This window comes from Mixophyes fleayi, chromosome 4 (genome assembly GCF_038048845.1).
Source record: "Mixophyes fleayi isolate aMixFle1 chromosome 4, aMixFle1.hap1, whole genome shotgun sequence".
Classification (NCBI taxonomy): domain Eukaryota; kingdom Metazoa; phylum Chordata; class Amphibia; order Anura; family Limnodynastidae; genus Mixophyes; species Mixophyes fleayi.
In genome coordinates this window covers 29,654,160-29,680,827 of record NC_134405.1, presented here as the reverse complement: position 1 = coordinate 29,680,827, position 26,668 = coordinate 29,654,160, and the positions used below count along the sequence as shown (strand labels likewise).

The window sequence follows — 26,668 nt, the reverse complement described above, 5'->3', positions numbered from 1 at the left end:
CAACATTTATACTAATGCATGTAATAAATGAGTAGTGTGTTTATAGTTACTGATCCATTAAGGAAAGGAGGCAAAAAAAGGAGATCATTTGCTCATGTATCCCACAAATACTTGATAGCTGTATTTTACACTGACATTTAAAGTTGATCTAGGACATGCCATACCCCAAATATAATTCTGCACCCACATTTTAAATGAACTTCCCCATCCAATGCAGCATGGATTTGCCAAGGTGCAAAGTTACACCTTTTTTTTTGCTTTTTTGACTTAAAGAATCAGGCCCAGCTCTTCTATCCATAAAATGAATGGCAAAAACATGTTCCAATAAAAAAAATCAACATTTTAAAACAATAAAAAGTAAATGAACATATAATATTCACACATGCATTAACTAGCAAATGACTGTATGAATTATAAAATATACTACTAACAAGGAATGCCAGCGATCTTAAAAGGGAGTTTTGTATATCTATTCAGCTGGTTGAAGGAAAAGTATCTATACATTAAACACATGCAATAAATAGTAATAAAGTTCTCAGGGACAACCTCCTCATCTTATTAAAATGAAATGTAGGTTCCGTAATGGTCAATGACATACAGGTTTTTGATAAAAACACTAAGAGCTGCGGGTTTGAAAAAGTGGAGATGTTGCCTTTAGCAACCAATCAGATTCTACCTGTCATTTATTTAGTGCACTCTACAAAATGACAGCTAGAATGTGATTGGTTGCTATAAGCAACATCTCCACTTTTTCAAACCCGCAGTTTAGTAAATATACCCCTAAGGGTTAGATTTACTAAGAATCGTGTTTGGTGGCGGTTTTACACCACCACCACACATCGCCAGCGGTTTAGTGCTCCAAACCACCTCATATACTATAGGGAAGAGTTTGAGGCTGCAATGCTAAATGGCTGGCTATGTGTGGCGCATTGAAAACAGTTCAACCGCTGGCGCTCTAGTGAAAACCGCCAGAAAAAAGACAAGTGTTTTCATTTATACCAGCTTCTGATTGGCTTGATAGCTCAATCACTCTGTTTGAGCTACCCTGCCAATCAAAACATAAGAGGAAGAACCATTGACATATATATTATGGGGCAATAATTATTTATTGATAAAGGGGCAAAAAAAAATTCTGATTAGAGCAGCCGGCCAGCACACTCTCCCTGCCTGTCTCTGCCAAACGGACCTGCACATAGTGTGCAGCTGCCAGCAGTAAGCCTCTACAATCGCCCCCCTGCTGTCACTTGACCGCTTCCCCCCTCCCCCTGGATTCTCCCGCTGCCACTGTAACTCTGCCCCCCTCCCCCTCGATCCCCCCGCTGCCACTGTAACGCTGTCCCCCTCCCCCAGAATCCCCCTGTTGCCACTATAACGCTGCCCCCCTCCCCCTCGATCCCCCGCTGCCACTGTAACGCTGCCCCTCCCCCCCCCATTGGATCCCCGCTACCACTGTATAAGACGCACCCAGTTTTTAGATCCCAAATTTTTGGGAAAAAGGTGCGTCTTATACATGGGGAAATACGGTACATTTTTCCACCACATTTGAGATCTCGGAGATTAGACCTCAATCTATACTTTTGAAGAGATACATTTCGCATTGTCAGGTTGCACTTCTGGCAAGAAGGAATTTATCTTGCTATATTTTAACCAATGTAATAAAAAAATATTCAAATAAACAAAAGTAACATGTGTAATAAAAATAGACCTGGCATCACCTGACACTGATGATTAATTTCAAGTACAAAGTATAAATTTTGCAGAATTTATTATAAAACAGAAGTTTAAGTAAAATATTAGGGGGGCCCTAAGGTGTTAGTAGGTTGGAGACATTTGACTCTTTTCACCATGTACCTTTTCAGGTGAATTATCAAACCTACAAAACTAGTAGCATATTTATATTCCATGGGGAGTCCTAAGGACATAGAAGTGGGTAAGCACCATGGAATGTGGTGAGCAGACATGCACAACTAAAGATACAGTGCTGTCTGCTTTTCTTGGTGTTTCTACATGAGCCTTACTGATTCCAAATCAATAAAAGTGAGAAAATATTAACTTGACACTTATTATATTATATGAATAAATGGAGTGTTATAGATTTGTCTATCTTCCGAAATGTTTGAACTTTGGTGCTTCGGGGGGATTTAAATGAATTTAAAATATCATATCATTAAGGGGTAAAGACAACGGAAGCTAGTGATGTGACCACATAGGCTGAGTCAAACAGTGTCCAGCCGCCCGGATGCTGGTCTTTGACATTCAAAGGAATCCGGCCCAACCTGCCGCTGGCTGCAACTCACAGCAACCAACAGGAAATAAGCTTTCAATAAATTGATGGCACTAGAATACTAAAAGCTGATATCTGATTGGTTGCAATGTGTTGCAGCCAGTCATTGCTCTGTACCCCCTATGTTGCTTTGCTAAATTCTTTACATGATGATTGCCACCAAATTTCTCTGTACCCCAGAAGTAACATGTTTAAACTCCTGGTATTGTCACAAATGACTTTATCTTATGGTTCTTAGAAAGTAAAACTAATTTTTATTTCTTTACCAGAATGTTTAAATGGAGGTTATGATGATGGAATAAGGTGCATATGTCCAGTACAATTTTATGGACCACGGTGTGAGAACCTAGTGGACAGAGTTGAATTTGGTAAGATTTTCCTCGAAACCTGATCACTATAGGAAGATTTGTAGGCCTACAAACATGTATCTACAAGGGGAAATAGTCAAATAAAATGAGAATGTAAGGGGGAAGTGTCTATATATGGGATAAAGCCATGTGGATGCAAAATGAACAGGCACAGCATAGGGGATGGAATTGATCCCATGAATCCTGAAACCCCTAAAAACTTTACTAACGTGCAAATTGGCAGCGTGCAGAACATGACTAATGAAATTCATTTTCTCACTATAAAAAATGTGTATTTTTCCATTAGATCCTGTGAACTGCTAATCCATACACTATTGGACATTATGGGGTAAATTTATTAAACTTCTAAAAAGGGGAGCCTATAGCAACCAATCAGAGCCTAGCTATTATTTATGTAGTACATTTGAAAAATGATAGCTAGAGTCTGTTTGGTTGCTATAGGAAACAACAAGAATTTTCCTTTTTAGAAGGTTTGATAAATCTAACCCCAATGCTTGTGCACTAATATGCACATACAATTTATCTTCTTAATGGGGGTTTTCACCATCACCAAACAAACCACTAGCTCTCCTGCGGTTCATTTTCCATGCTTCTATCACAGGAAATGGACAATATTACAAAATTGTGAAAGTTAAAAGTTAAATATAAGTTCAATGATTTTAAAATGTAATCTTTATAACTCCTTAGTATTGGAAGGTTCAACCGCGAGACAGTCTACAGAAACATCTATGTCTTCAGAAGTATCTGAAATTATGACATATTAATAAAGTATATAATACCCTTACAGCGCTACATATACCACTGCTGCAAATCAGAAAATTAAAACTTTACACCAAAGTATAAATCACATATAGAAAATATTATAGGTAAATTACTTTTTTGCGCTGAGGTTTCCCATACAAAATAGGTAGAGTAAATCTGATGAATATATAAAACGGAAAAGAATACTTATATTGGTTGATGGTATAATGTTCAAGTTCTTTCAAGAGATCATAGGGAATTGTCTGATGATGAATATACCATGCGGAAGAGAAAGAATATACAATAGTGTAATACTGTATGAAACAACACTATAAATGTTAAATATCACTTTTGTATAATAACTTTTAAATTCTCCAATCCCGATATTTAGGACTAGAAGAACTGGTTCTATAATCGGTGTTACACCATATGTAGGAATAGTCCTGGTAGATATATAGTGTGGGATACCCCACAATTCAATCTACTTACACCGTAGATTCTTTAAAATTGGCACTTCAAAATATAGACCTCCGCTCCTCACTTCTCCAAAACCTTGATCTTGTCATTGTTCTGTTGGGTTGGTTGTTGTTCCTGGGTGGATTCTACATTTGTTGGTTGATGGTGAATTCACAGACCTTGTACTTGTTTTTCTTCAGCTTTTGCTGTTGATTGAGTTCTACATCCAAATGTCTTCACTTTTCATTGATCCAAACGATCCTTGCTTGGTAAAAAAAAATAATTACATCCATGAGTCTTTATCTGTCATATATCCAAACGATCCTTGTTTGGCAAAAAGCAAACTTCAATTACACAAGCTTTGCGCCGGGAGCTTGTAATAAATCTATCAATATGTATGTACAATTATATTTATAATTGTATTCTCTAACACTACCCTTGATTAAGCGATATTGTATTTAAACTTGTACTTTTCCCCTTAGACTCAATGATCTGTCACTTTTCATTATGTTAAAAATAATATTGTATTATATGTAGCATTATTACTAATGAATTATTGTTGATGGTGCGCACCTGCAGCAATTAATACAGCTGCAGAACACAAAACACCGTTCAAACTTAATATAATATAAAATAGAAGAAAAGAGAGATATGGGCATGATTGCTGCTCCTATAAGGACTACCTGCAAAAAACACCAACATTTATACTAATGCATGTAATAAATGAGTAGTGTGTTTATAGTTACTGATCCATTAAGGAAAGGAGGCAAAAAAAGGAGATCATTTGCTCATGTATCCCACAAATACTTGATAGCTGTATTTTACACTGACATTTAAAGTTGATCTAGGACATGCCATACCCCAAATATAATTCTGCACCCACATTTTAAATGAACTTCCCCATCCAATGCAGCATGGATTTGCCAAGGTGCAAAGTTACACCTTTTTTTTTGCTTTTTTGACTTAAAGAATCAGGCCCAGCTCTTCTATCCATAAAATGAATGGCAAAAACATGTTCCAATAAAAAAAATCAACATTTTAAAACAATAAAAAGTAAATGAACATATAATATTCACACATGCATTAACTAGCAAATGACTGTATGAATTATAAAATATACTACTAACAAGGAATGCCAGCGATCTTAAAAGGGAGTTTTGTATATCTATTCAGCTGGTTGAAGGAAAAGTATCTATACATTAAACACATGCAATAAATAGTAATAAAGTTCTCAGGGACAACCTCCTCATCTTATTAAAATGAAATGTAGGTTCCGTAATGGTCAATGACATACAGGTTTTTGATAAAAACACTAAGAGCTGCGGGTTTGAAAAAGTGGAGATGTTGCCTTTAGCAACCAATCAGATTCTACCTGTCATTTATTTAGTGCACTCTACAAAATGACAGCTAGAATGTGATTGGTTGCTATAAGCAACATCTCCACTTTTTCAAACCCGCAGTTTAGTAAATATACCCCTAAGGGTTAGATTTACTAAGAATCGTGTTTGGTGGCGGTTTTACACCACCACCACACATCGCCAGCGGTTTAGTGCTCCAAACCACCTCATATACTATAGGGAAGAGTTTGAGGCTGCAATGCTAAATGGCTGGCTATGTGTGGCGCATTGAAAACAGTTCAACCGCTGGCGCTCTAGTGAAAACCGCCAGAAAAAAGACAAGTTTTTTCATTTATACCAGCTTCTGATTGGCTTGATAGCTCAATCACTCTGTTTGAGCTACCCTGCCAATCAAAACATAAGAGGAAGAACCATTGACATATATATTATGGGGCAATAATTATTTATTGATAAAGGGGCAAAAAAAAATTCTGATTAGAGCAGCCGGCCAGCACACTCTCCCTGCCTGTCTCTGCCAAACGGACCTGCACATAGTGTGCAGCTGCCAGCAGTAAGCCTCTACAATCGCCCCCCTGCTGTCACTTGACCGCTTCCCCCCTCCCCCTGGATTCTCCCGCTGCCACTGTAACTCTGCCCCCCTCCCCCTCGATCCCCCCGCTGCCACTGTAACGCTGTCCCCCTCCCCCAGAATCCCCCTGTTGCCACTATAACGCTGCCCCCCTCCCCCTCGATCCCCCGCTGCCACTGTAACGCTGCCCCTCCCCCCCCCATTGGATCCCCGCTACCACTGTATAAGACGCACCCAGTTTTTAGATCCCAAATTTTTGGGAAAAAGGTGCGTCTTATACATGGGGAAATACGGTACATTTTTCCACCACATTTGAGATCTCGGAGATTAGACCTCAATCTATACTTTTGAAGAGATACATTTCGCATTGTCAGGTTGCACTTCTGGCAAGAAGGAATTTATCTTGCTATATTTTAACCAATGTAATAAAAAAATATTCAAATAAACAAAAGTAACATGTGTAATAAAAATAGACCTGGCATCACCTGACACTGATGATTAATTTCAAGTACAAAGTATAAATTTTGCAGAATTTATTATAAAACAGAAGTTTAAGTAAAATATTAGGGGGGCCCTAAGGTGTTAGTAGGTTGGAGACATTTGACTCTTTTCACCATGTACCTTTTCAGGTGAATTATCAAACCTACAAAACTAGTAGCATATTTATATTCCATGGGGAGTCCTAAGGACATAGAAGTGGGTAAGCACCATGGAATGTGGTGAGCAGACATGCACAACTAAAGATACAGTGCTGTCTGCTTTTCTTGGTGTTTCTACATGAGCCTTACTGATTCCAAATCAATAAAAGTGAGAAAATATTAACTTGACACTTATTATATTATATGAATAAATGGAGTGTTATAGATTTGTCTATCTTCCGAAATGTTTGAACTTTGGTGCTTCGGGGGGATTTAAATGAATTTAAAATATCATATCATTAAGGGGTAAAGACAACGGAAGCTAGTGATGTGACCACATAGGCTGAGTCAAACAGTGTCCAGCCGCCCGGATGCTGGTCTTTGACATTCAAAGGAATCCGGCCCAACCTGCCGCTGGCTGCAACTCACAGCAACCAACAGGAAATAAGCTTTCAATAAATTGATGGCACTAGAATACTAAAAGCTGATATCTGATTGGTTGCAATGTGTTGCAGCCAGTCATTGCTCTGTACCCCCTATGTTGCTTTGCTAAATTCTTTACATGATGATTGCCACCAAATTTCTCTGTACCCCAGAAGTAACATGTTTAAACTCCTGGTATTGTCACAAATGACTTTATCTTATGGTTCTTAGAAAGTAAAACTAATTTTTATTTCTTTACCAGAATGTTTAAATGGAGGTTATGATGATGGAATAAGGTGCATATGTCCAGTACAATTTTATGGACCACGGTGTGAGAACCTAGTGGACAGAGTTGAATTTGGTAAGATTTTCCTCGAAACCTGATCACTATAGGAAGATTTGTAGGCCTACAAACATGTATCTACAAGGGGAAATAGTCAAATAAAATGAGAATGTAAGGGGGAAGTGTCTATATATGGGATAAAGCCATGTGGATGCAAAATGAACAGGCACAGCATAGGGGATGGAATTGATCCCATGAATCCTGAAACCCCTAAAAACTTTACTAACGTGCAAATTGGCAGCGTGCAGAACATGACTAATGAAATTCATTTTCTCACTATAAAAAATGTGTATTTTTCCATTAGATCCTGTGAACTGCTAATCCATACACTATTGGACATTATGGGGTAAATTTATTAAACTTCTAAAAAGGGGAGCCTATAGCAACCAATCAGAGCCTAGCTATTATTTATGTAGTACATTTGAAAAATGATAGCTAGAGTCTGTTTGGTTGCTATAGGAAACAACAAGAATTTTCCTTTTTAGAAGGTTTGATAAATCTAACCCCAATGCTTGTGCACTAATATGCACATACAATTTATCTTCTTAATGGGGGTTTTCACCATCACCAAACAAACCACTAGCTCTCCTGCCTCTGCAGTACTAATACTTTGTGGTTTCGCCTCTCTTTGGACTCCTACTATTCTGCAAGGTCCTGACACTCACATATAGCCAGTTCCACTTCAATCACCTTCAGCACTGTTCTGCTCAGATGCAGGATAAATCCAAGTCATCTGTTGTATAGCAGTTTAGTAGAGCCATTGTCTCAGATGCAACCTGCTATGGAGTCGATCGCTGAATGGCATGAAAAGTGGGGGTCCCAACGAGGCTGTATTTACAGTTAGTGGTGATCTAGACACTGCTAGTTAACACACCCTAAATATGCACCCATGTTTATGCCCAACTACCCAGCATTCCATCGTCCATTATTTTTCATGGGGTGATAATGGTTGGTTGGTGAAGGTCCAGTAGCAACAAAAAATATTAAATGTGGAAAGAATAAATACAAACAAAAAATCCCATCTCTGTCCCTCCTCCTCAGCTGTGCTGCCCAAGGCTCATGGCTAATTAGCCCACATGGTAAAAGTGGCAGGAACACATCAAAGTTCCAGCATTGGAAAGAGAGAGGGGGCTGGTGGTTTGTTTGGTGGAAGTGGAAAAAGACATTTAAAAAGTGGCTTGATTTTGTGGAATTTGTGGCCAGCAGGAAACACGTTTAAATCATTAAAAATAAAGCTCTGTTCATTGACATTGAATTGGAGGTGTTCTTAAGCCAGATGACACCACCTTGACAGCCATAATGATTTCAAACCATTCCATCAATCATAACAATTTATTTGTGGCAGAACCGGTATGTTCAAATTTAACACAACATACTGTATGTATTTAACATGATGTATCATGCACAGTGAATCCTAAACTTCTCTCTATGTAGGTAAGACAATTGAAACATCTGTGACGGTGGAGGTGAAATTCACTGAAATAACTTTTAATGAAACTCTGGAGGACAGCGGGACAAAAGAATATGAGATCTTTGAAAATTACTTTAAAATTGAGGTGATGGACCACATAACACATATTTCCTAATAAGTCTGTCCCGGCAGTGGGACAAGGGGCATAGGTTCTGCACATTAGATACCTCCTTCCCTCAACATTCCCACCTACAGGACAAACATGTTCCCGGGCTGGACAGAGACCGAAAATCGGGACTGTCCTGCTGAAATCGGGACAGTTGGCCGTTAACATGTAACACAAACTATAGTGTGCAATCACATAAGACTGGATACAATGCATATGCTACTAGGCTACTTTGCAATTAGAGACATGATTAAAAAAGAAAGAAAAAAAGATACTAATGATGAAAAGCACGCCTATCACATGGTTGCATTCAACAAATTCTATCACTAGAGGAGGATGGGGAAAGGAGGAAACAGGAGGAAGTTCATCACCAGATACTCAACTAGTGAATAAAAAAAAACTCACTCAACTAAAAATTAATAACTTTTATTGGTCATGATTAAAAGATGAAATATTAAAATATGTGAGATTATTGGGGGAATTAGAGTTGTTTATCTCCTAACTCGTTATATTGTTAATAACTTATACATATGTAGGTCAGTGTGATGAATCAGTTAATATATTGTGTAATTTAAAGCTGTGAGTCTTCTATACATTACCATTGCAAGGTGCAGAATACATTAAGGAAATTAATTATTTATCAATGAATCTTTCAAACGGCATCTACATTATCATCCTAAAACAAACCCCTAATCATTTAAAATAAATAGATGTACAGAGAGCGGAGTAAACGACAGGTTGAGTTCTCTATATTATTGTTGTATGTCCATACTCGTTTACACGGCTTAGTAGAGACTTAAGGTTATATCATTGTCTGACTGCGACTACATGATGTCCGATCGTAAATATGTATCTAGTGGGGCAGCACGGTGGCTTGGTGGTCAGCGCTTCTGCCTCACAGCACTGGGGTCATGAGCTCAATTCTCGACCATGGCCTTATCTGTGAGGTGTTTGTATGATCTCCTCGTGTTTGCGTGGGTTTCCTCCAGGTGCTCTGGTTTCCTCCTACCGACTGTTTTTTCATGTAGCACACAAATACTTGATAGCTTATTTGTACACTGAAATTTAAAGTTGATATTTGAGTGCTACATGAAAAAACAGTCAGTATTTAACTTATGTGCAAAACATAAATCTAATTTGCACCCATTGCATTGTAACATGGTTTTGTCCAGGAGACTGAAATAAGAAGTTTCTCAAGTTAAGATCCTTAATGAATCAGACCCATAGTGTTTATCCCTTAATAATATATTTGCCTTCTTTCCTTTCTCCATGTACAGATGAATTCCTTCTATGCTAGTATTCCAGAGTACATAGATGTGAAAATTAATAAAATCAGGTGAGTGTCTCTTGATTGTTTATTAATATACTATCCGTCACTCATTTTATTATTTTACACGTGAAAGCAGAGTAGTTATTATTATTATAATTTATTTGTTAGGCGCCACAAAGTATCCGCAGCGCTGCACACAGTACTAACAGTAGACTATACAGGGTGAAACCATACAGAACAATGAACAAAAAGTACCAATACTTCAGAAACTCCGGCCAGTCATATGCAGTAAAGACGGAGCGGAAGAACAGGTATGGAGACAGGAGGGGAGGGGGCCCTGCTCATACGAGCTTACATCCTAAGGGAGGGTAAACAGACCAGGCACAAGAGGAGCCAGTTGAGGCAAGAGGAGAGAAGGGAGGACGAGCTAAAGGGAGGAGATGGGGGTTAAGAATACCAAATACCAAAGTTGAAGACAAAGAATACGATAACTGATATTTCAAAATAAAAGTTGATCTATGTACATTCAAAACTTTTGCATAAAGACTTAACGGACAGGTAAACTCAGTACTAAATATTACTGTTCTTTCTTCAGCGATAAGGCTGATTTTATTTATTGCTGGATATCTCAGAGATAAAAAATTCCTTCTCTTCGCAATTTCTGAAAGAAATACTGCATGGACAGTTGAGCGATAGGGCTTTTGCGCACATTGATAAATCAACCCTAAGTAACATGCTTCCTCTGAAATAGTGGAATGTTTCATATGTAATGTGTACATACAGTACCAATAGTAAAAATTCCATTTCCCCTCTATTGCATCTCACAGACATGTTGAAATGTGTGACCATTTAGTATATTTTGGCAAGTTGAGCAAAGTTTCATCCCTTCACTACTAATCAGAGCGAAGATAGCCATTTTATGGGCCCAATCAGTACACATAAAAATATAGTTTACTGATTCACAGGGAATGAGTAATCATTGGAAGTCTCATGACTATATAATTATCAGTAAAACAAATTCCAGAACAGTTTCACAGAATATTGGCCTCTTTTCACTTTTACTGAAGAATTCTGCATGTTTTGGTCTTAAATGTTCCACGCTGTCGCAATCAATCCCTGAATGTATGATTTTATGTCTCTTTTGGACAGCTCTTTGCGCTCACTTCCTTTTATGGTCTCCTCCAGTGGACTTCATCTCCCACCCCAAGAGCCACTTTAAAGGCAAAATTAACACCATCTGTCTTGAAATCTCCTCTAGACAAAAATATCACCACCACCCTCCATTTCCTCAACTCACTTAGCCAGCCTCACTTATTTCTCTTCTATAATTGAGTCTGAGATCTTAACACTCCTTTTCCCCTTCCCCCTTAACTTGTCCCTCCTTGCTCCTCCAGTACCTTTCCCCAATGATGGTCAGAACTTAGATCACCTGTTCAACCTGTCCCTTCCCACTAGAATTTTCCCGTCTGCCTTCAAACATATACTCATCTATCCTATTCTCAAGAAATGATCTCTTGACCCTACTTCTCTCTATAACTACGACCACATTTCTCTATTGCTTCCAAACTTTTCTGAAGCTTATCTACAACCACCTGACCAACTTTCTCACCACACACTCTCCTCTTGACCCTCTGCAATCAAGCTTCTCCCCTCTAAACTCCACCGAGACAGCCATCACTAAAGTGACCAATGATTTACTCATGGCTAAATGGAAGGGTCACATCTCCCTGCTCATTGTACTTGACCTCACTGCCTCTTTCAACACAGTCAATCATCCTCTTCTCCTCAAAATCAATCACTCCATTGGTATTTGCAGAACTATCCTCTCTTGGTTCACCTCCTACATCTCTGATCACTCTGTCAATGTCTTTACTTATGACTCACGCTCCCCTCCTCTTCATCTATCTGTTGGGGTCCTTCAATACTCTTTTCTTGGCCCTCCGCATTTCTCTCTTTCCATCTCCTCTGTCAGTGAACTCATATGCTCCTTTGGCCTCCACTAACACCTCTATACAAACACACACATTTATCTCTTCTCCCCTGACATCTCTCCTTCTTTCTATCCAACTGCCTTTCTGCCATCCCCACCTGTATGCCCCAATGCTACCTGAAACGCAAAGTCCAAAACAGAGCTCTTCATCTTTCCTCTTTCCAACCCCTCGTTGCTTTCACAGTTGGCAACATTGTGCTCTGCCCTGTTCCCCACACCTGCTCACTTGATGTCATTATCGTCTCCACCTTGGAATTCACTGCACATATCCAGTCTTTTACACAGTCTTGTCCCCTCCATCTTTGATTCATTGCCAGAATATGCCCTTTTCTAACTCAAGATGTAAATAAACATTTGTACATTCTCTCATTTACTATCAACCTCCTCCAAGCTGACCTTCCCTTTGCCCATCTTTCCCCTCCACAATCCATCCTAAATGCTTAGGTGAAACTGAACTTCCTCTCCCACCACTCCTCATCTCCTGCACCACTCTGAAAATCTCTACATTGGCTCCCAAATTCCTCCAGAATTAAATTCAAATTGCTCACCTACAAAGTCTTCATCAAAGTGTTCCAATATCTCTGACCTCACCATAAGATACCCAGCTCAACCTCTCTATTCTGCCTCTGACCTATACCTATCCTCCCATCTGAGAACCACCTCTTACTTCTGCCTCCAAGATTATCCTGTGCTTCTTACAACTTCTCCAACTCCCTGCTCTGCCAGGCCATACTCTTTCCCAACCTCAAATCTTATAAGCACTCTCTCAAAATCCACATTTTCAACATCCTACTCCAACTGGTATCTACACTGGTGGGGGTAGGATAGACTTAATGTCCCATTTGCTCCGTTTTTTCCCCTTAGATTACAAGCTCTCATGAACAGAACCCTCTCTATCCTATGTCTTATGTCTGCACCTAATTTGTCTACCTATTTGTACTTTATGTTTTCTATGGGCAGCAGAGTGACTTAATATGTGTGTTAGGGAATTTAGACTGTAAGCCCCAATAGGGCAGGGACTGATGTGAGTTAGTTCTCTGTACAGTGCTGCAAAATTAGTGGCGTTATATAAATAAATGGTGATGATGATATGTATTTTGCATGATTTGGAATGCTGGTTGTCCTTGTTGTGGAGCTTGTGGCACCTTACAAATAAATGATGATGATATTTGTTGCACCTTTTCTGTACTGTACTGTAGCTTTACACCCAACCGCCATCGCTCTCAAGGACCCCAATCTCAACCACATCTATCTGTGTACAATAAATAAATGGTTTATACTAATTCAGTCATATTTAAATATAATGTGTACATAAAATTAATTGTTAATATAAAAAAAAATATGTGCAATATGAACAGGCTGCCTACCTTGCATCCCTGTCGCCTTGTTCACGGTCCTACGTGTACTTTCCACAAATCCAATCCTGCAAATATGACATCTTTCTCTTCCCGGTTTTCACATATAGAAATAGAGGCTGCACTTCATGCGGTTGTCCATCTTATTATAACTATTTTTCTAAATATCTGCTGAGCGTTCTGCATTGGAAACCAATATATACAGAGAGCAGCTTTGTGTAGTATCACAGGGTAAACAGAATGCATAAAAATACAGGACTGAAAAGCACAGAAGGAAACAGGGAGAACAAACATGTTGGTTGAATACAAGCCAATAATTGTAAGTAATATCACTTAGATTGATTAAACTACCTTTAACAAAAAGGTCTGTGCTTGGAAATGTTTGGCATGATACTGTACTTCCCTTTATTAAAGCATTGCAAATTGGGACATAAAAAGCCCCGATTTGAACCACCAAAGCTCTGCCCCTGCCTGCCCCAAAATGCTCTCTTGATGATGATACTTACCACATTTCTATGTAAGCCCTGTCCCATTCAAGGTCAGCAATTCGGGACTGTCCACTAAAATCAGAACAGTTGGGTGGTATGTAATCCCCAGAATTAGCAGTTTTTCTAAAATATATAAAAGATAACTCACTCTATATAGTAATATATGTGGATACTAAAAGTCAATGAGGAGATCTGTGACTATATTCATAGCATACTGTTCCTGTACTAGCAATCTGAGGTCACTTCTAATATCCATAATAATTTGCATTTGGGTGAGCATTATAGTTTATAATATATTCGTTTCTTCTACATATCGCCATCATAACTTACAATAGATATTATGTGCATAAGTTTCAACGTGTATTAACAGAAGTTGTGTATTATAAGAACATAAATAAAAAATGTTTGGAATCAAAGTAACATCATGTTGTCTCTCACAGCAATGGTAGTGTTAATGTGGATTACGATATCATCTTGATGATAGAATTTAAGGCTGACGTTAATGTGAGTAAACAGTACAGCGATATCGTCAAAAAGTTACAAACCCAGTTCGATGAGCAAAACTGCACTGGATGTAAGTATAAATATAGCAATATTGTTTTAACAACATGGGGCAAAAATATACAAATGTGGTAACTCATGGCAACATTTTCTTTCATTAGTAACGTGAAATAGACTGATCAAAACTATTTGTTGTTTAGGTGCTCTGACTTACTTTGTATTTGCACTTCAGTACCGATGTTGAAAAAATCATCACACAGGTAATCTGAAGGGCATACATATGTACCCCCCTCAGGCAAATTCAACCAGTGATTTATAGTAAATATTTGCTAATGCAACAAGTACCAGTGAGCTTTCCTTTGCAAGATCCAGTGATGCCTGACCTACTGTAAAGTAATATTATTTAGCTTGGTTTCTATGGGTAAAAATGCTGCCGCACAGCCTTGGAACCAACTGTTTCTACCCCTCTCACATCAAATTTCATTTTGTGTTACCTTCTCTGCAGCTGTTAGCTCTGTGCATGATGCAATCAGACTTCAGGCAGCTTGATGGTGATGTTGCTTTGTTCTTGGAAGCTTTTTGATGGCTGTTTGCAATCAGGGGCGGGCTGGCCCAGGAGGCAGTGGGGCAGCGCCCCCCCGGGCCGCTCAGTCAGACCGCTATTAGGGCCGGGGGGTGGGTAGGCCGGCCGGCCGCCCCCCGGATGCAATATAGGCTGTTTTCACCGCGGCCGCATCTGATGACATCAGATGCAGCTGCGTCAGCTCACAGGCGACCTCATCACATGACAGGGGATGCGGCCGCGTCATCAATGACGTGGCCACATCCCTTTTCATGTGATGCGGCCACCTGTGTGCCCCCCGGGCTTCCCTCTCCCAGCCCGCACCTGTTTGCAATGAACCTTGTTTGCTGTCATTTACTTCCACAATTATTGTATGCAGCTTTCTTACAAAAAATGTTTCTATTAAAATTCAACTCAAATGTTACCATGTTGTGATCACTATTTCCTAAATGCCACCTCACCAGTATATTAGATATAATATTTGAACCTATTGCAGCTGAGCTTCCCTCTAATCATCTTCCTTCCCTCTAATCATCTTCCTTTGCCAGAATTACTCATTCTATCATATTTGTATAGCTAAAGTCAGATTCCGGATTGGGAACTTAAAGTGGCCTGGGAAAAAAAATCAGAAAGGGAAATCCTAATGTAGGATTTGACACCTTCCAGCAAAACAACTGTAGGTGGAGCCAGCAAAAGTAGTCAGGATTAGCAATCCACACTTGCCACAAGAATGGTAAGTGGGGCTCATGCCTAAGATTGCAATAACAGACTAGGTATTGCAGTGGTACAAGTCACACCACAATACTTTTGAAATACCTTTCCCCATAAAAAAACGGTCTTTCCACCAGCGAGGGTTACTACTAGCTATAGCCGCATTATCGCAGGCAGTAATCCTCTAATGTGAGAATTAACCCTATTAATTTATTAAATAGATTTTCACCCTTTATTAAATCAGCCCCTTAGTGCATGCAAAATCGTCAATGAGGAATCCCTAACCAGCAGTGTATGAAAGCCCTATTAGCTCATGCATTAATGTGGTTTTGAGCATGATAAATAAGACCCATAGTGTAATAAAAGTTTACTCTTCAAACACTCAGGAAAAATTATTAAAATAAAAAAAATATTACCATTCTTACGTTCATTTCTGAGGCATTGGACATGACTATTGCTCTGTTCGCCCACGTCACTTCTGTTCAGCAGCCACCAGCACTGGTTTTGCCTTCCACATAAACTGAAGAGAAGGAAGGAAAGACATGGGAAAAGGGAGAAATGGAAAAGGAGGGGGGTGCAAATGGTCAGTGTTTTGTGGGGCTCATGGTAGAAAAAGGAGTACAGATGTGATGGGACTACAGGATGAGAAGACAATGAGAGACATGCACACAAAGAGAGTGTATGAAAGGTAAATGCACCCATTATGTGCTGACAGAGAAACACAAACAATTGGGGGGCTACAGGCAGAGAGAAATGCACATGGGGAAAAAATGGCGCTATATAAATAAATGGTGATGATGATGATGATGAAAGGGGGTGGGGGACAGAGGCACTCATGGGCAGATAGCATTAGAGAGAGAGGCAAACATAGACCATTTTTAGACAGAGATGCAAACACAAAGGAGAGACAGAGGGGGCAAAGAGATGCTAACACAAACAGATGGTGAAACTAAAATGGAAGGGAAAATAGAGTCAGTGGTGGACAGGGGAGGTGAAAGATAGTCCAGGCAGGTGGATGTGCAGATTCACTGTGTTAGTGAATTACACAGTTGGTTGTGCTGTGCATTGGAGGCCATATCAAGTACTGTTGGGTGTGTCTGCACCATTCACAGAAAATGTATTAGTCCTAAAGGGTTCTCACAGGCTATGGAAGCCCTATAGGGCCAATACTGTTGCAATGAATAACATGGTCACACAGAACATGAATATGCGCCCCACAGTTGCATCCATCTGCACCACTAGACTACCAAGGAGGCTGGATGCACCCAGTACTGACACTGCTTTTGGCATCTCCATTGGGTCACCAGTCTACTGGAAAAAGTCCTGGTAAGGTCTATGGCCCTGGTTACAATTACCCAACAGAAGAACCATATTTTTCTTTATTGCACATTCAATTTGTAATATAATTGTCATTTCATTGTATGCTTCTTGGCTTATAAAACAGATTTTTACATATAGACAAGCCCTTCTTCCTATCTTTCATTTAATGTCTATAGATGCTGTATGCTGTATGCTTCCAAATTGACTGCCCAACAATGACTAATCCATTTAATTCTCAGTTATACTCACAATATCATAATAATCTTCCATCATGAGTAATTCAAGTTCACCAATTATGTTTATAGGATGCCTAGCATTGGCTACCATACATTTGATATTTTACTGACACTTTTACCTCTTTATCTCCTATTATAAACCCTCCCCACTCCAGCTGCATTTCTCTTGACTATGCCCTGTTCTTTGCATACCTCATGTGGCATAATGCTTCTATTCTACCCCCAATACCTAGTTTAAACTCTACTTCGACCTTTAATCTTCTGCCCACCACACCGTTGTCATTGAGGTGCAGCCCATCTATTCTGTAGAGCCAGTAGCCAAGAGACAAATCAGTTCTCCAGAAAACCAAAACCCTCCTTGCTTTGCCAATTGCTCAACCACTTATCACCTATTTCTGAATCCTTTTATCCACATGTAACTGTCTAAAAACACAAATGTAGATGCAGTGATCTCACAAATGGGCCAGTGTCGTATACTCCTGTATATATAATTCATGTGTATGTGTGAACAGCGCTGCTTGGTGCTAATTTTCTCCTCTTGTTTTTCAGCATCCTTTTGTATCTTGGAAATAGAAGGGAGAAACATTACAAGTGAAGAAGGTAAATAACATATCTCTTTACTTATATGCTCTGACCTTTCCTACCAGAGGGTGAGACACATGTTTCAATCAGCATTTTGTAGACACAATATAGTGTCAACAGCAACGTCTTCCTTCAAACCATTCATGATAAGGTTTTCTATTCTATAGGTTTAGGAGGGTTATTGTAAATATTGCTGAACTGTCTATTTTCCACCTACAGATCTCTGCAAGCAGATATTTCCAATTGGCTTTCAAAAATACATTTTCTCAAAGATCACTGCTGGGGGACTGATCTGTGTGACTCACTGTAGCAACGAATACCCAGATGCCCCAAATTGTAAAGATGGAAGTTGTCAAATCCAGAACGGAACTGGCCCACAATGCTTGTAAGTAACATCTTATAGAGGGACAGCTCTGTTTTTTCTCCCAGGATAGAAAAATAAAATAAACAACTGTTTGATTACAGAAAAACATGGCTGAAAAGCACCTAAAAAATCACATTGAAAAAGCAATATATTAAGTAAAAGTTGCAGGAAGCCGTCAATTAAAGTTAACTAGAAATCTACTTTAATTGCCATTATGTATTTACATGTTGTGACTCTTCATTTACTGCAGCTTTGGGATTTCTGATGAATTTCAACCAAGTTTTTGCCCTGTTATCATTCATAGTACAGACTGAGTGAAAGTCCAATTGTAATGTATAGATCAGTGGTTCCCAAACTTTTGCAGTTCGCGGCACCCTTAGAGTCTCCAAATTTTTTCAAGGCACCCCTCCAAAATAATTACTGAGCAGTCCTGTTTTAGAAGTAGTTGGGTCAAAAAATTGTAATAAGTATTTAGGTCACGACAAAAATACTTATTTAGTTGTATGCAAAAATGCCCCTCTGCATCCAGACACTCTGCCCCCTCTGCATCCAGACACTCTGCCCCCTCTGCATCCAAGCACTCTGCCCCCTCTGCATCCAGGCACGCTGCCCCCTCTGTCACGCTGTCCCCTCCTCTGCCCTCTGTCACGCTGTCCCCCCTCCTCTGCTCTGTCACAATGTCCCCCTCCTCTGCCCTCTCTCATGCTGCCCCCTCTGCCCTCTATCACACTGTCCCCCTCCTCTGCCCTCTGTCACACTGTCCCCCTTCTCTGCCCTCTCTCACGCTGTCCACTCCTCTGCCCTCTCTCACGCTGCCCCCTCTGCAGTCCTCTGTCACGCTGTCCCCCTCTGCTGCCCGCTGTCACACTGTCCCCCTCTGCTGCCCACTGTCACACTGTCCCCCTCTGCTGCCCGCTGTCACACTGTCCCCCTCTGCTGCCCACTGTCACACTGTCCCCCTCTGCTGCCCACTGTCACACTGTCCCCCTCTACTGTCACACTGTCCCCATCTGCTGCCCGCTGCCACACTGTCCCCCTCTGCTGCCCGCTGTCCTCCTCCGCTGCTGGGTCCTGGCGCCCGACGGATTGGTAAGTTTCTGTGTTCTCTTTTTTTTTTACGGCTGGCCCGCGGCACCCCAGTGACAGCGCCGCGGCACCACTGGGAGCCGCGGCGCACAGTTTGGGAACCACCGGTATAGATTGAAAAATAATGTGACACTGATCACTTCATCATTCACATACTGCCAACATTCCTAAATTAGGACACATCAAGCCACACACACTATTCACCCAAACCACACCCCTTTACTTGGGAAGTTACATATTTGACCACCAGAAATCAAGAATTTCCTGGGAAAACCAGAACTGTTGGCAGATATCCATTCAGAGCCAAAGCTGGCAGATTGATGATGTCACAAGAAGTTTCTTTGGAACGCACTGAGCGTGCACCTGCCAGTATATGGGCTTTTCAAATTTTCATTAATACTCATGAATATACAAAGTTTCCCAGAAGTTATTCAGCTTCAAAGGGTGATTAAGGAAGAAACTATAAAGCTGTAATAAACAGTTTATGTATCTTATATTTAGTTATGTGTTGTCTGTTTAATGGACAGTTGTGTGTAGTGACAGATGTACTTTAACCATACATCCCAACTGTCCAGATTATTGCAGAACATTCATGAATTACAATCCTTAAAAGAGATGAAACTTTTGTGAAAATGGGGCGGGGTTTAGGCAGACATGGGTAGAGCTTATTTTGGTCCGATTCTACAAGTCTTAGGGCTAGATTTACTAAGCTGCGGGTTTGAAAAAGTGGGGATGTTGCCTATGGCAACCAATCAGATTCTAGCTGTCATTTTGTAGAAAGTACTAAATAAATGAAAGCTAGAATCTGATTGGTTGCCATAGGCAACATCCCCACTTTTTCAAACCCGCAGCTTAGTAAATCTAGCCCTTAATGTTGGGTGATATGCTTTATCCAATGTTAACTTGTAAACGGTCTTTCAGTAGCAATTATTTTACTTTCATCAAAGGTGAAAGGTATTTCTCAAGAAAGATACAGCCTATGTACCTACATTTTTACAGTTACAACAGGTCATTTAAAAGCAGAAGAATTCATTACCCAGAAGTCTCTAATCCTTTAGGCGATGCTTATTTGCATTTGAGCGGATATATGACTCTACAGTGCTTGAGGTTGATGATGATGATATATAAAACTGCTATGTTTTTGCTTTTTTCAAAAATAGCAATGTTTTTAGTTTGTGATTTTTTTTTGCCGATTTACAGCTGTCCAGAAACTGATCTATACATCTACACATCCAGTAACTGTCAGGGGAAGATATTGAAGTCAGGGGTCTACGGAGGTGTTGGAGTGTCCATCGCTATCCTATTCATTGCAATTCTTCTCATGGTATTCTTCATCTTTAAACGGGGGACAGGAGAAAAATGGTAAGTATTTTACCTATGGGTAAAGTTTGTAAACTCTGGGCAGAAAATTATAAAATATATTTCTATCAGAACTGAAGACAGCTGGTGAATGAATAACTTAATTAAGTACTTCTATGAGCTACAAAATTAAACCATATCTGGACAAATAGGGGGCTTGGCCACTCCTTATTGGGGCGTTTCCAAAGCGTAATGTGCTATCAACCTCCCTTCTCTTAAAAGATCTTTGCATTGCTACAGACGCCCAATATCTATAGTTGGGACAAAGGTGCTGACTGGGAGGCTGGTAGGACAGTCCCCTCAAATTGTGAATTTGTTGCCTAAATACGTGGTATATCTGGGAGGTGTGTGTAGTACAGTCTCAATAAAGTGCAGCCAGCCAATCAGAAAGCTCCTATTATGCCAGGAGCCCCAGTTGGGGGGTGGGAGGGAGGCCGTGGTTCAGCGCATCTGTGATTTCTGTGATCTTGTCACTTGACTTGAGTGTTTCAGTCTTTGGTCCATATCTTGGTGCCAAAATCGGATAGAGGTTTTAACAATATGCCCTGAAATAAAATTTTACTTCCGGAAACTAAAGGTTGCACGTATGAGTGGGGAGATTACCAAAATCAGCCATTGCAAGCACAAATCAATACAAGGAATATACCAAGAAATGTGGACAGAAATGGGCATCTAGATTGTATAAAGCTGGTTTTATACAAAATGTTTAGCTGGTAATATTTTTGTGATAGAGCGCTGTTAAAGTGCAAGTGTACTCATTTTTATTCATGTCTCTATAGGTAGTTGTGTAACTGTGTCATATTTTGTGTGGTCAGGGATATGTTCGCCAATGAACGGGAGGACAACTGGTATGAGGATAAAGAGGATGAGTGGCAAGTTGACCGTGGTATCACCAATCTGTCCGATAATTCAGATAAAGGTATGTACTATGTTGTCTGATCCTGTCCTGATATGACGGTGCCACTTACTGTAAAACTTATGTGCATTATCTATGTAAACGGGAGAACAACTTGCTGAATAATACAGTAAGGACCTCATTTAGAGTCGGACGGAAAGTCCGTCTAAGAAGTGAAGTGTAGGAGTAGGAGTGTGGTAGGGTATTACGAGTAGCATGCAATCCCAGTTGCATCCCACTCGTGATACCCTACCGAGCTGCGAGCAGTTCCTGCAGCTAGCTAACCGCTTGCGCCACCTAATTCCTGCCGCACAGCTTTAGCCCTTTTTTGACGTGTGTTGTGTCTGCGCCTCACTGTGACTAGCATTTACTTACATGGTCACACCTTCACAATTCCCCATTCTCTTGTAGTGAGCCGCAAGCTGTCACAAGTGTTAATTGCGTCCAAGATGCAGGCGGATATGGTGCTTGCTGCACATGCGTGATAGCGGTTTTTTGCTCGATGCGCCTAAAACGGACTTTGCGTTCGACTCTAAATGAGGTCCTAAATGTGGTACCCTGATTGCTAAACTATATAAACTAGAGAAAAGCAAACCAATCTGTCTATCAGTAGGATATATATATATATATATATATATATATATATATATATATATATATCAAGTGTCAAAAGTTTGAGATGCTCTGTTATTACTTATAAGTAGACCATAGGAATAATAATTATATTATAAGTGAAATACAGAATGATTGTATTATAAATAAAATAAGGACATTATTACCCATTTCTTAAATTTAAGGGATAACATAAATCAAATAGATAATTTAGCAATTTAGTTGATCTAATATCTACATCTCTTAATTCTGTCATTTTATTATTTATGTTGATCTGTAAATCTCTTTAAAATTGAATCAACATTTTTTTGCTATAATGTATCTTAGTAATATTGAATTTAAATTTCTTCTTTCCAACCTATATAGCCAAACATTCACCTTCATCCTGATAATTAAGGGCCTGATTCATTAAAGATCTTAACTTAAGAAACTTCTTATTTCAGTCTCCTGGACAAAACCATGTTACAATGCAAGGGGTGCAAATTAGTATTCTGTTTTGCACATAAGTTAAATACTGACTGTTTTTTCATGTAGCACACAAATACATGATAGCTTATTTGAACACTGAAATCTAAAGTTGATATGTGTGTGCTACATGAAAAAACAGTCAGTATTTAACTTGTGTGCAAAACAGAATACTAATTTGCACCCCTTGAATTGGAACATGGTTTTGTCCAGGAGACTGAAATAAGAAGTTTCCTAAGTTAAGATTCTTAAGGAATCAGGCCCTAAGTCTGCAAGCTAATCCTTCACATTGTAGATAGCCATAGTCCACAGCCTTTGGCTAAAAATCTAATTCCCATTCATCGAGCATACAGTTTCCATATATTTGGCACTGTATTCATTGCCATGTTACCAGATCCGTAACTTAGAATTCTAGTGCCCTGGGCGAGAAAGACAAATGCCGCCCCCTACCCCTTAATTTTAACCAAATTGACCTAAAATGTTCCTAAATTGCACCCCCCTTCAGCGTTGCGCCCTGGGCGGTCGCCCCTGTCGCACAGCCCTAGTTACGGCCCTGCTTGTTACTGTTCCAACTCAGAAAATCAGGTCTCGACCTATCTGCAGTTCACTGCTTCCTGCATAGACTGCAGTCTATTGCTTCTCTAAACTAATTTCACTCATTAAAAATGTTAATCTGCAGATAAATTTTTGTTTGAACACTCAGCTCATGTCTTATGTTGCCACTGCTCATGGTATGCATAGAGTTGATGATTTTATTTTCTGTCTAGTAAACTATTATTGTATTACTAAATTGAGAGCAGTCTGATGTTCAAAAAGACTGATGCGCATTTTGCTTAGTTACTTGATAAAAGTAAACTGCTGATAGGGGCTGTGAATCTGTCACCCTTAAAAGTCATAGATCCCTTTTGCTTTTTAATATATAACCCTGCAGGGAGAGCCATAGACACATAACTCCCTTCTCTCTGGGAGGAATTCAATTAACCACAGGTTTTATTTTTACACTGCGTTAAGTCATTTTAACGTGGTTTTCACTCATTTTAGAGCGGGGTTAACTTTACCTGATATTCAATTAAATTGTTAACACACCATTTGTTTGCACAAACGGTCCTATCGCGGACAAGTAGAAGATCCATTGAAAGTATAGGGAGGGAAAGAGGGAGAAGCGTTAAAAGCTATTCAATTGTTTTTTAGCGTGGCGCGGTAAACTGTCAAATCTCCAGTTTTATCTTGCACCTCTCATGGCTGTGCAAAAAATTCAAAACATAAGAAAACTATTTGATATCATGTAATAATGTAAAAAAAAAAAGATAAATTATGCTAATCAGTAATGCATTAAATGAAAAAGTTGATTTACTTTTACAAAAAGCATGTACAAAAATGTCATAAAAATAATAAACACACCAATCACAAATTAATATATTTATGTATGTTATATGTATTAATATGTATGTACTAATATGTTTTGTCATGGTATAGATGATTCTATAGTAAAGAAAAGTAAAATAAATAAACTTCTGGCTGTGTCACTGTGTCACCCTGCAGGGGGAGGGACAGACTCAAAGCTCCCTTCTGTCGTGTCACCTTGCAGGTGGAGGGACAGACTCATAGTTCCTTTCTGTCTGTGTCACCCTGCAAGAGGAGGGACAGACTCATAGCTCCTTTCTGTCTGTGTCACCCTGCAAGAGGAGGGACAGACTCATAGCTCCCTTCTGTCTGTGTCACCCTGCAGGGGGAGGGACAGACTCATAGCTCTCTTCTGTCTCTGTCTCTATGCAACTCTGTACAAAGAGGAACACAATCATATGTTACTTGCTTAATCTTATCAATTTCACTGTATTTATGTTCCTGCTTTTACACACAGATTCGGCTATAAACAACTACTCGTCCAACATAAAGACCTTTACACCAGCCCTGGAGAACATAGACACAACTCTTGTGGTACGTTCATTGGTCCTCATCTGTGTTCTGGCTTTATTCTGTAGTTACATCTCTCCTCCACTGTATTAAATGTACACAGTAAAGAACAATGTGTAAACCACAAAATATACCACTTCTTTTTGAAGTTGGAAAAATGTGAACAGAACAAATCACCAATTGTAACCTCATGCATTTATATTTAGGTGTAAATAGGGTCTTTATGATAAATGTGGGCCCAAACTGCCTCTTTATTTGCCCTTATCCTTGTCCACCAAGTGCAATTCAAGGAAATATTTTCCTTTTATTTTTTTTGTATTATTTTGTGTCATGTTACTGATTATTTAACATTTAATTTGTCTCCTTCCTGTTTAGGTCAAGATACGAAGACCAGAGATCTCTTCAGCATGACGTGGAATCAGTGGTGCTATATAAATAAATGTTGTTGATGATGATGATGATGATGATGATGATGTGGCTTCCAGGACAGTGCAGAGATAGGATCAGAGATATCTACAATAGACTTAAGGACATTTAATAACACTTCTATAACACAGAGTATGAAGTCAGACATTACTATGGTTTATTTTAGCAAATCAATAACCAAAGAGCCAGTATTCAGGCTGCGGGGATATCAGACAGCCTACAACCCGTAGAGATGGGGCTGAGCTAATTGTCTACAGGGTTATGTTACAGCATATGAGCTATAGTGGGAGCATTGAACTAACTAACAGCCTATGTGGAAGTACTGATTTGTTTGACTATAGTTAGGTCAAACAATACAGAAGCTGTTAAGGACTAACTGGTCACAGAGAGATTAGCAGCCTATTAGCTGTAGAGATAGCACTAAATTAATTTACGACAGAGATAACTAACAGCCTGGGAGCTGCAAGGACAGTACCAAACCCATTTACTATAGATGATTTAAACAGCCTATAAGCTGTCAGGACAAGATTATGTTAGCTAAATTATATATTCAATTAACTCAAGATTAAGATCTGGAAATCTGATATTATTTTGATAACTAGCTATGGAGACAATATACGGCCAAAGGTCTGATGTGAAAATCAATTTCTGGTCTGGAAATAATAAAAGATACTGTTTCTAAATACTGTAGCTGTGATATTAAAATGTGGTATAAACATATCTTAGTTGAAATATTGTTGCCAGACACTGATCTGAAACATCTATTGAGATTGTTATTCCCACAAATATACCATAAAAGTATTACATTACAGATTGCTGTGGACAACATTGTGAGTTTATTATAACACAATCAGGGAGGTATTTCCATTGTAAAGTCACATGATCTCCATCATATCCGGACACCAGACAGTCCTAAATATATTTATTGAGGTGGGGAATAAGTGCAAGATTTTATTTATTTTCACTATTTTTATCAACTATTGCCCATTATCTTTTGACTTTAAATTTAGATCCCATAATTATTATTTAATAAACAGGGATATGCAAAATGGGATTTAAGGGGATGTTTTAATGAACACCAATAAAGATTTGACATTTTATTACTCTTTTGGTCTTTCTTTTTCTCTTTATACCTTGTCCGGTCATTTTCAGTCTCTCACATTACAATTCTTTACCAGCAGTAACAGTAATAGAAGTTATGGTGGTATCATTTTTTATGTTCTAGAGGGACTGGGGATTAGCATTAAATGCATTAAAATAATTAAATGATTTAGTCAATAAAGTAGCACAATGTTTACATTCCTGTGTCATGAGATGGATTCTTAGCATGACATGAAAAAGCTAAACAGGAGATCTCCTGGGTTTGTTCTCTCTTCTGAGAATTTCCTAATAGACCATTTCCCAGAACATCAGTATAAGGTGAATTAGCTTTTATCTTACTGTGTGTTTGTATTACTGACTGAGCTATATCAGATGGCAGCCCATTAACTGGAGACCGAAATGCACTGAGGCCTTGCCTTTGATACAAATCATTTTTGAACAATTGATTACCAAGTGGTGAGCAGTTTATCAAGCATATCGAGGCAAATCAACCACCGAAAATCAAGACAAGTCAACTACCAAGGACGTTTTTTTGTCTGCAATTAATTTGTACTTGAGACCTTGTTAGTGAATAGGAATAAAATGTTGCTACCACTGCACAGTTTAAACTTCAATCAGTATCATTTAGCAAAATGCTGTAATATAATCCACAGTATCCATGTATATTTATGTATG

The 26,668-nt window shown here is 39.2% G+C and overlaps 1 protein-coding gene across 1 annotated transcript; it reads left to right on the top strand.

Moving 5' to 3' along the window:
* The first annotated feature begins 1,902 nt into the window (after window positions 1-1,902).
* LOC142150599 (mucin-17-like) lies at window positions 1,903-25,575 on the top strand. The gene is made up of 12 exons (XM_075205799.1): window positions 1,903-1,930; window positions 2,554-2,652; window positions 7,099-7,197; window positions 8,614-8,735; window positions 10,034-10,092; window positions 14,300-14,433; window positions 17,739-17,789; window positions 17,991-18,156; window positions 20,422-20,583; window positions 21,396-21,499; window positions 24,414-24,490; window positions 24,842-25,575. Exons 1-12 carry the CDS (start codon window positions 1,903-1,905, stop codon window positions 24,875-24,877), a joined length of 1,137 nt encoding a protein of 378 aa, XP_075061900.1. The 3' UTR covers window positions 24,878-25,575.
* Window positions 25,576-26,668: the final 1,093 nt, after the last annotated feature.